The sequence below is a fragment of the Cynoglossus semilaevis genome, chromosome 14, assembly GCF_000523025.1.
Source record: "Cynoglossus semilaevis isolate Cse_v1.0 chromosome 14, Cse_v1.0, whole genome shotgun sequence".
NCBI lineage: Eukaryota > Metazoa > Chordata > Actinopteri > Pleuronectiformes > Cynoglossidae > Cynoglossus > Cynoglossus semilaevis.
This window is the reverse complement of record NC_024320.1, coordinates 28,142,552-28,152,727: the sequence shown is the minus strand read 5'-3', so window position 1 is coordinate 28,152,727 and position 10,176 is coordinate 28,142,552. Positions and strand designations below refer to the sequence as shown.

The following is a 10,176-nucleotide window of genomic DNA, read 5'->3' as shown; positions in this document are numbered from 1 at the left end:
TGGATGATAACTAAGTGGTCATCTTGGTGTTAAACCCAGGGTCAAATTCTTAATAATAAGTATTGACAGTCCATCCAAGCAAAAAAAAAAAAAAGAAAATCATAACCAACAACGGGTAGATAAGTTGTGGGTACTTCAGTGAACTGTGGACAAACAGTCTGGTGCTAAAGCCGTTGATGTAAGGTGTTGATGCCAATAAATCCAGAATAATCCTCTGGAATGATCCCATTCACACACATAGTATTCCAGTGAAATATTTTGCCATGTGACTTCTCTCCGGCCAGAATGATTACAGACGTGCCGAGATGTTATTCTTTGATTCTTGGCTAAAGCACAGGGAAGACAGCTTGGAAAAGCTTTGCAGACACAATGGATTCTGGCCAATGTGGAACAGAGTGCTGCAGTGAGAACCACTGGCAGGAGAACGGAACAGGGGGGGAAAAAATGTTGTAAAACACCCAAACATTTTGTTTGGTCGGCTTGTGGTGCTGGGACTGAGGCCAAACTTTTACTTTTGTGGAGAGTGGAGTGGAGCAGTACTTCTTCTACAGCCAGTACCTTTCAGTCACACGTATAGACTGTGTAAAGTAAACTCCATGATTACACGTCACTCACACCGTCTCACTTTGATTGTCACAATGATGATGTCAGCCAACACAGCAAATGTGTTTAAAAGAAAGTAAGTGTAAAGTATGATCTCATTTTCAGACGAAAAACACGATACAGCATGAGACAACCAGCCAATCACAAGGTGACGATTCCGATACTTGGATCCTACTGGACGATTTGCCTGTCAATCACCATCTCCCTTTTTTCAGTTTAATTATGGTTTCGTGGACAGTGATCCAGAATAAATGTAAACAGTAAATTCACACCAGTACCGCGGCCAGTTGTTACACTGTTCTCTAGTGGGAGTGCATTACCATATCTTACCACAAGAGGGCTAAGCTCACATTCTGTCCATATTTTCCTTTTGACCCCTTAAAGTCATAAGTCAGTATAAGGTTAATGTGAGTCCTTGGCTGTAGTGTTTCAGTCTAGACTGTGTATTGTTTTATGATTATCTTTATTATTTCATCCTTTTTTCTAAACTGTGTGACAAATAAATAAAAAAAAATCACATAATTCCCTTCATCTGTCTTGTTTTACGGAGAGAGATAAACTGGAGCGACTGAAGATATAAACAGAAGTTAGAAGGTTTTTTTTAATTTTTAATGAAAAACATCAACATATTTTTTATCCCATAAAAAGAGCTCAGTAACTTTAGTTCATCAAATATTTGGATAATTTGTGTAACAGAGCTCAGTAACTTTAGTTCATCAAATGTTTTACATTTTGGATAATTTGTGTAACAACATACAGTTATATGTAATAACACATATGAAACCTCCTCCAACTGTTTCTATCGCATCCTCAAAAAATATATATTTACAATACACGTGATTATAAACGTATATTTGGGTTTTGTTATGGTCTGGAAACAAAAGAAACATTAATGACAATCTTTCTCAATGACCAGTGAAAAGACATTTGTTCACATCCACAGTTGACTGTGGACAGGTTGCTAATGTGATATGTAAATTTTAGGCCTGGCTTCTTTTTCACAGGTGGGAAAAAGGCTTTTGTCCATGACTTGATCAAACAAATATCCCTGTGTGATTATTTCTGTCTCTGGGGGTTGAAGAAAGGCAGTTTATCCAGGTATGTGAGAGTCTTGCAGGTCACTAGGCCATAGTAGGTCTGTAACAGAGAGCAAAATCCAACCCTCTTTTCTTGCTCTCTCCAAATTATTTGTAATTCCTGGCTTCCCATTCATGCTGAGGTAAACAGATAGTGGTAGCAGCAGGTTTCATATCTGATGTGCTTGTCTCCGGAGAATCTGGAGCTGTGAGTTGGCGTCACACCAGCTCTCTGCGCACAAAGACCCACAAAGACGTCAGGCTGCACCAGTGCATTCACTGTTGCAGATGCCACGTAGACTTTTCGAACCACGTCCTGGGACAAGACGTAAGTCGTCCCGTCACAGTACTCAGGCAGATACTTGTCAGGGTAGAGAACCGGGGAGACGTAGCAAGGACTACGGGGATCTCTGTTAGGTGATTCTTTCTGGATCACCCTGCCAAGATAAAGGTCCTCAGGGTGCCCATGTAGATTCAGTGTGTAGCCTATGATGGCTGGAAGATTCACAAACACAGAGTCTTTGGTCAGGAGAACAAAACGTGCCATAGGGCAGAAGGCGATTACCCAACGAAGTGCCAAAATTGTCCTCTCTACGGGGCCCTGTGATGACAAGTCAGTCTCAGACTGACCTTGAATAATGTCCCCATAGCGGTCAGATTCAATGAGTAGGTTTTTTTCAGCAGCTAAATTGGGAGATGATCCTAAGAAGAACAGGACCTTCACTGAGACGCCTTGACAGACAGTCTGGTTTCCCCACGTCATCCTGACGGCGTCTCTCTGGGTGAGATTAGCCGCAGAGCTGAAAACTAGCACCAGAAGAAAGGGGTCGGAGACACTGCAGACATCAGGGTTAGTGATGGAGTAGGATCGGGACACATTCTCCCTGGCGTTGTTCAGGTCTAGTTTCCTTGCTCTCTCTCTTACATTAACAACAGCACCATTAGAGTAGACAGCGGGCGTAGGCTGCAGGAGATACTCCTCAACAAAGTCTGCTCCGAACAGCAGGGCATGGAAGAGCAACACGTTGAAAAGGAGGAAACACAACTGGTGGTTACGCATGCTGCACAAAGAGTACTGTAGTACACGAAAGAGAAAGTACCCCAAACAAGGCCAGTGAAGAGAAATTAAAGATTTGATGTATTCCAAACACAAGTACCTGCAAGACACCTGCTCGATGTATCCTGTTGGGACCAAACAACCTTCCACTGTAGTCATTAATGAGTGGAAACACACGGTGTCCACTTTCATGACACACAATAGCTGCATGTAACCCTGCACGTTCCAACTCAAGAAGAGAAGTGGGTGTCAATTCACTCAAGTTCTTTGTTGTGTCTCTGAAGTGAACTTTACAGCAATTTACAGATAAACATGTTGTTATATTTAGGTATGTTGATTAATCTTGATTATTTAGGATGAATCGTGACTAATCCACAGCTACCTTGCAATAAAAATGATTAAAATTTGTATCCTTTTGGAATGCAGTGTAAATGAGGTCTCCATGAAGTAAAAGTCTAAGATATAAATATTCAGGAACAATATAATAATAATAATAGTAATCAAATACATACCAGTCATGCAGATGCCTTTTTTGTATGCTTTACAAAAACAAGGAATAAATAAAAGAATAAAAAAATTAATCTGTTGGATTTGAAACCTGTACTTTAATCTTCAAAGCAGCAATAGAATTAGAATAAGTTAAACTTCCACTAACCTCTAACCTCATCCTGTCAAAGGTTTCCACAGATTTTTAATCAGGCGTGTCTGTTAAAAATAACCTCAAATCATACTATAATTTCTTAACATTCCACGAAGTTCTCAACATTTATAACTGCCTCCAATTCCCTCCAAAAATAGTTCACGTTAACCCCTTGACGGTTTACACCTTCTCCACCAGATGGCAGTAACGCTTATTGCTACGTAAATACGGAACAAGAAGAAGACCAGATGCGGAAGTACGCAGTATTGTATTGGTTGGTTTGATTTCACAGACATGGCTGCGACTATTGACTCTATACTGGGAGAAATAGCCGCCGTTGAAGACCCTATTGAAGAGCTCCGCGCTCTGAAAACAGCGTTGCTGTCCACACCTGTGAGCGCGCTGAGAGACTCTGTGAGCGGGCAGCGATTCGACGTCATTTTCTCTCTGCTAAACTCTGACCAGAGGTTGGTTTGACACAAAGATTTTTCTCTACACTCATTTATGTTATCTGCTGAGTCATGCAAGCCATAAGTCACTGTGAATCTGCCGTCACCATTATGTTGTAAATTTTCAAATTTTTATTATTATAAAATAATAAAATAATAGTATAGTCGCTATTAAACCCCTGCTAGTAACTAGCATGCTATGTGGCTACAATGTCACAAAATGAAAACATGGCATTTGCTCCGTAAATAATGGCAACACTACACTGTGTTGTGTTGTTTCACGATATTTGCTTCAGTAGTAGTAATAACCAAATTAAATACACATCGCATCATGTTCATTTAAGAATTAGCTTTTAAATAGATCATATTTTGTGATGGCGTTGTATTGATGAGGTTATAAAATTATGTTTCCCTCATAATATTATAATGCAGCATTAGACAAACAAGTTTTGATGGAAGTGACCCTAATGGGTTATTTTTAAATAAATAAATGTGAAAATATTATATATAAAATATAATATATTGGTAATGTTAAATTAGTAATAAGTTGTTTTATTTCAACATTATAACATTGAAATATATTATTTTTATGCAAGTATAATCCTTAATCTCCTTGTCTTATCGAAGTCTGGTAGCAAATTATAGATGACCACTGTGTTTGAAAATCGTGTGCTAATGGCTTTTTAAAAATATATTATATATATATAGTATATATAAATATCGCCAAACATTTTGGTAATGTTAAATTAGTAATGTAGTTGTTTTATTTCAACATTATAACATTGAAATATATTATTTTTATGCAAGTATAATCCTTAATCTCCTTGTCTTATCGAAGTCTAGTAGCAAATTATAGATGACCACTGTGTTTGATACTAATAAATGTCATGTGGATGCTTTTTTTTAAAAAATGTAAATACAGTGTTATATCATTTAATTTTCAGTTTCACAGCAAATCAGTTTTCTCTGTTATTGCCCCCCTCCCCTCCTGGATAAATTATTTTTTTCTTGTTGACTATGTTTGATTGTTAGGTGATTAAGTCACACACATACATTAATATAATAATGTATGTCCACTTACAGAGAGCAGGTTGAACTATGTGTGGACATCCTTGAACGCATTGTTTTGGCACTCAGCCCTGAACAGCTGGCACAGAACTACAGAGCGGCGCTGCATGCAGGTCTAAACCACCCTCATGAAAAGGTCAAGATACTGGCCTTGACACAGGTAGGACACTACACACACACACACTCACCGGGGCACTCAAAAACACATGGACAGGTACGGTATTATCCTGAGTCTGTTTTTTGTCATTGGTAGGTCAGCAGAATGGTGGCGCACCAAGTCACTCTGACACAAATCCTCAACAATCCAGACATTCTGGAAGCTGTCATTCACTGCATTGCAGCAGAGAAACTAAGTGTGGAGAAACAGGTGTGAAGGCAATAAAAAGCATGTGTAATTCATGTTCATTAGGATTCGAACAAACCTGAAATGAACTGTTGCTGTATCTGTTTTTTTCTTAACTTGGTGTGTAGGCCATTCAGTGTCTGTGTAAACTGAGTCACTCTAAGTCTGGATTGGACAAATTGTTCCAGAGCGACCTGCTGTCAGTCATGAAGAAAGTGATGGGCACCAATGACAGTGTCAGATACAGATTTTATGAGGTATGATGAGATTTGCAAGTGTCACTTTGCTTTGATACATACAGTATGTGTTAAATTATCAGTTGAGACTGTGACTAATCGGAACAGGAATCAGTGCCAGAAAGTGGGCACAGACACATTTTGGCATGACTGTGTTAAATCACACTCACAGCTTAATGACTGTTGAACTTCTCTCTCCTTGTTTGTAGCTTGTAGTGGAAATTTCATCTATTTCTCCCATTTCTCTTGGTTACTGCGCCAACAGCGGCCTTATCTCTAAGCTACTCAGTGAACTGACAGGAGATGACATATTGATCAGGTAAGAAAACAAATCCTGCACATGTAGAAAATCGTGACCAGGCGATCGATGAAATTGGTTATTTTGAGTTTTACTTACGTCCATAAAGATACTTTATTTATCCCTATAAGAAATGACTAAATATTAATACTGCATCTAAATTCCTACTGTTGGTACATGCATACAAAGGTCACAGCTAAGAACATCTGAAATACCCACAAATTGCAGGACTTTCAATGTCTGTGTAATAATTAATAGCAATTGATAGCAATTTCTTGCCTTAAATATACCAAACTATTACTCATTTGTAATCCAAATATCTAGGACAAAACAAATATTTCAACAAATCTACAACGTTGTTTTTAATTCTCACATCAGGGCCACAGCCATAGAAATGGTGACCACTCTGGCTCAAAGTCAGCATGGCCGACAGTATCTGGCCCAGCAGGGCATCATGGAGAAGATCTCTAACATGATCAGAGGAGCTGAGACTGAACCCTTCTCCTCCCTGTACCTGCCTGGTGAGTCATGTTAGAAAATACTTGTACTCCAAAATGAAAAACTAATCCCCAATCTCTGCTAATCTCCTCTGCTTGCCAGATCCACTCGTTTTAGATCCTGTAATCTATTTAATGTAGAATGTCTAATCTGTCAGTCAATGATGTGATGTAACTAAAGTGTAAACGTTCCTACCGAAGGTTTGGTGAAGTTCTTTGGAAAGTTGGCCATTATGGACAGCCCCCAGCAGGTTTGTGAGACCTTCCCAGTGTTCCTGAACAAAGTGTTTGAGATGGCTCTGGACGCTGACCCCGTGATGATCGGAGTGGCTTTGGACACTTTGGGTTTGCTCGGTTCTACTGTGGAAGGAAAGCAGGTCCTTCAGAAAACAGGTCAGCGCATGGAAAATAAAGTATTTTTTCTGATGTGCTCTTTGGCACCAGATGCTTGGTTGTTGACAACTGTTGCATGTAATTTAGGAGAAAAATTCAAAGCCGTGTTGTCAAGAGTGAGTCAGCACGCTAACACTGGAGCTACAGAGCTGAGAGTGCGCAGCTTGGACGCCATATCACAGCTTCTCACTCTAAAGGTACGCGTGTCTTCACCGGTGCTGTTTTTTTTTTAATTTCATCAGTTTCATTTCAGAAAGTGAAGGGTGATGAGTGTTTGTGTTTTTCAGCCAGAGCATCAGACCGAGGACCTTCTGGCTCTGACAGAGTCCTGGTTCCACCATTTGTCCAGAGAGCCCATGGACATGATCCGTAACATTAGTACTCAGCCGTTCCCTGAGCTGCACTGCGGGGCTCTGGCGATATTTAATGTAAGCGCTGAGATGAACATTTTTACTATTTTTATTTCTTTTATTTTACTTATGTGCAATTTACTTTATGGATTGTTTTTCAAGGCGATCGGGGCTCAGCCATGGGGTCAGAGGTTGATGATGAGTACCCCTGGTTTCATGGAGTTCATTTTGGATCGTTCCACTGGTCACACCAAGGAGGCCAAAGATGCAAAGTTTGAGCTGGTGGGCTCACTTGTGTCCTCGTCTACAGCAGCAGATATACTGGGCAGCCAGAATTACATCCGCCTGAAATCGTACCTCATAGAAGGAGCTTACTACATTTCAGCTGTGGCCACCGTCAGCACAGAAGGAGCAGAGTGACACCAACTATCTCCCTTTCATTCAGTACACTTCTGTCATGGCTTTATTATTTAATGCTTAACTTATGGGTAACTCTTTACTGCCACAATTAACCTGTCCTCTGACAGGACAAAAAACAAATCCAAACATGACATAATGCGACCTACAGTAACTGAATCATTAATTAAATTAAGGATTTATGAAGAAACCTTTGTATAAAAAAATAGTTTTGTGTCAAAAATACCTTTGTTTGCTATTTTTTTTAAATAAAGATTTGCCTGACAAGATTTGTTTGATCATTTTTCTACTTCTAAAATATAATAGTATAACTTCAAATAACACCACTTGATTCATATGACTCACAATGTCAGTGTCTCTGAAAAACCAAATGGAGTAAAACTTTTCAAATGTGCAGCAAAGTTAATTATATGAAGTACTAAAAAGTACCTCTTAGGTTTGTGAGAATTTTTATGAATTATAATCTTTTACCAAATCAAACCATATATTTACCACCTGAGCATTATATTTGCTGTGAAACAAACTGATAACACCACATAATTATATTTAAATGTATTTAACACACAGTATGCATCTACCATTTGCTACCAGACCTTTAGCATTGCTGAAGATAATAAAATGCTAGTATCGTTAACTTTAGAAGTGATCAGTGCTTTGTTTTTTGCTATATAATTTTTTTTCTGTATAAATTTCGGTTTGTTTTTTGCTATATATTTTTTTCCTGTATAAATTTCGTGAAATAAAAAGAAAAGAAAAGAAATGAGCCACACACTGAGTTGTTCTACTTACCTCACAGAAAGAACATCCCCGGTTTGTTGGTCTGGTTTTGGTCACAGAAAGAACATCCCCGGTTTGTTGATTTGATCCCTGGTCTTTCTGTATGAAGTTTGTATGTTGTCCCTATTGTCAAAGGTTTTCCATGGGAACTCTTACTTACGGTGGCCCTGTGGTGCAAACCAACATTACAAAATGTAAAGCACTTTAACAAGTTCCCCGCAACACTGTAACAAACCCCGAAAAAAGCGGAAAGGGAACTTACCAACTCTGAGGTGGAACCACCACTGAAACGTAGACCGGCCAATCCGTATTTGTTGTCGTTGTCTATAACCGAACCGCCGTACCTGTCGTATTTGCAGAACTGGGCGCGAACTGACCGCCATCTTGGGCGGCGGTAGACGGCAACTCTAACTGGACAAACTTTAGTTGAGCAACACTGCCCGATCTGCAGTACGAAAAATCGCTATAAATAACCGCTATCGCCGTGAACATCGCGGCTGTTATCAAGGCAGCTGATAAATCTTTTAAATCAGGAAATCAATTTGTAATACATCACTTTCATAATCCGTGTTAAGTTTATCATACCTTTCCTGTTGTATCAGAATTTGTTAAAGCTCACCTCAGGGCCACTGTATTTATTTCCTGTCTTTAAAATTGCAGGGTTAGTTTAATTGATAACTTCATATTGACCATGGCTATAAGTGTGAGTGTAAATGATTATTTTTGTCTTTATATGTGATCCTTGAAAGAACTTAAGAACTGAACACAACCCTGACAAGATTACTGGGGGTGACATCTGGATCTTAAATCTTGAATGTTTTGTGAATAATAAAGCAGAGATCACCAGAATGGAAGCACCAACTTCTTCTTCTCCAACTTCTAACCCTTTTCTTTCACGATTTGGATTTGGAAATGAAACCAACTTCTTCTTCTCCAACTTCTAACACTTTTCTTTCACGATTTAAAAAATGAGAACGATGTGCTGTAACCACTGACAGTTCGGTCTGTCATCTTAAACAACACTGACATTCTTTATGTGTTTTGAGCAATCAGCAAGTGTGTTGTATTTATAGTCACATACACATTGATCTTCCCACAGAACCCCCTCCGCTCCCTCCCCCGCTCCCCCTCTACCCATCTACCCCTCTTCACTTAGAACATTTGTACTTACACAGGGATAATCTAAGCAGCTGTGACTTTTCTGCAGACGTCCTGCTTCAGCTGTAACTGTTCATTGAGTTCATGTCATCTCCCGCTCTGTGAATCATAGCGCCCCCTCCCACGGTTCCGCTGTGCTTCAGTTTGCGTCATCAAATGAAAAGAAATGAATGATTGCAGACAAATAAAAAATCCAGTGACTCAATCTTTTTTTTCTTCACTTTTTTATTTACCTATTTATGTTTTTATCTCCCTTCTCCTGTCTTTTGTCATTTCCACCACCATGCTCAGGGTGAAGACCCTTCTTCTGAAGGACTTACCTCAGATAGAAGAACATCTTAAACTGATGAATCTTCTGTGTTGCTGCTTTTTCTTGCCTTTGGGTCCACGGAGACTTGGTGATCAGTTTTGTGGTTGGCATCATTACATCTACAATGTTAAGGTGTTAAACACTCCTATGGAATTGAACTTTGAATTTGTGTTTTGACACAGACGTGTTTTTCTTGTCCACTCGTTCAAATGTGTCTCCTCTGTCATCAGAAGTTTGTAGTTTTTCTTCTTCTAACATAGCTTGTCCTGAACTGAACTGACTGCCTTGTCCTACTGTATGGTGTAGTCCACCAGAACCAGTGCTGTGGTCACACCAAGTCCAGACATGACACGGGTTCCTGCTCCAGTCAGCAGTGCTTCTGTTCTACTGTCCACTAACTTGGACTTCAGATCAAATTAAAGAGACTCAAAGAGACACTTTATTTAGTGACTATGACTCCAATGAACCCTTAAACCCTGGAATAAATCCATTAACTTAGGCTGT

General features: G+C 39.4%; 1 protein-coding gene and 1 long non-coding RNA gene across 2 annotated transcripts; one reads left to right on the top strand and one right to left on the bottom strand.

Annotated features, from left to right (window-relative positions):
* Positions 1-2,493: 2,493 nt before the first annotated feature.
* LOC103390451 (uncharacterized) lies at positions 2,494-8,257 on the bottom strand. Its single transcript, XR_003051723.1, has 3 exons — positions 8,217-8,257; positions 6,464-6,627; positions 2,494-2,669 (listed from the first exon to the last, which is right to left on the bottom strand). It is a non-coding gene; the product is annotated as an uncharacterized LOC103390451 (long non-coding RNA).
* On the top strand, positions 3,425-7,694 carry psmd5 (proteasome 26S subunit, non-ATPase 5). The gene is made up of 10 exons (XM_008326302.3): positions 3,425-3,843; positions 4,909-5,053; positions 5,147-5,260; positions 5,365-5,493; positions 5,682-5,791; positions 6,149-6,291; positions 6,469-6,660; positions 6,748-6,857; positions 6,948-7,088; positions 7,173-7,694. The coding sequence occupies exons 1-10, from the start codon at positions 3,671-3,673 to the stop codon at positions 7,428-7,430; spliced, it is 1,515 nt and encodes a 504-aa protein (XP_008324524.1). The 5' UTR covers positions 3,425-3,670; the 3' UTR covers positions 7,431-7,694.
* Positions 8,258-10,176: the final 1,919 nt, after the last annotated feature.

Bases quoted from the DNA above. Each gene is read 5' to 3' on its own strand.
- psmd5 (XM_008326302.3), top strand. From the start codon at position 3,671: ATGGCTGCGACTATTGACTCTATACTGGGAGAAATAGCCGCCGTTGAA. The intron at 5,054-5,146 runs GTAGGACACTAC...TGTCATTGGTAG, and splicing joins AGATACTGGCCTTGACACAG to GTCAGCAGAATGGTGGCGCA. The intron at 5,792-6,148 runs GTAAGAAAACAA...TTCTCACATCAG, and splicing joins GGAGATGACATATTGATCAG to GGCCACAGCCATAGAAATGG.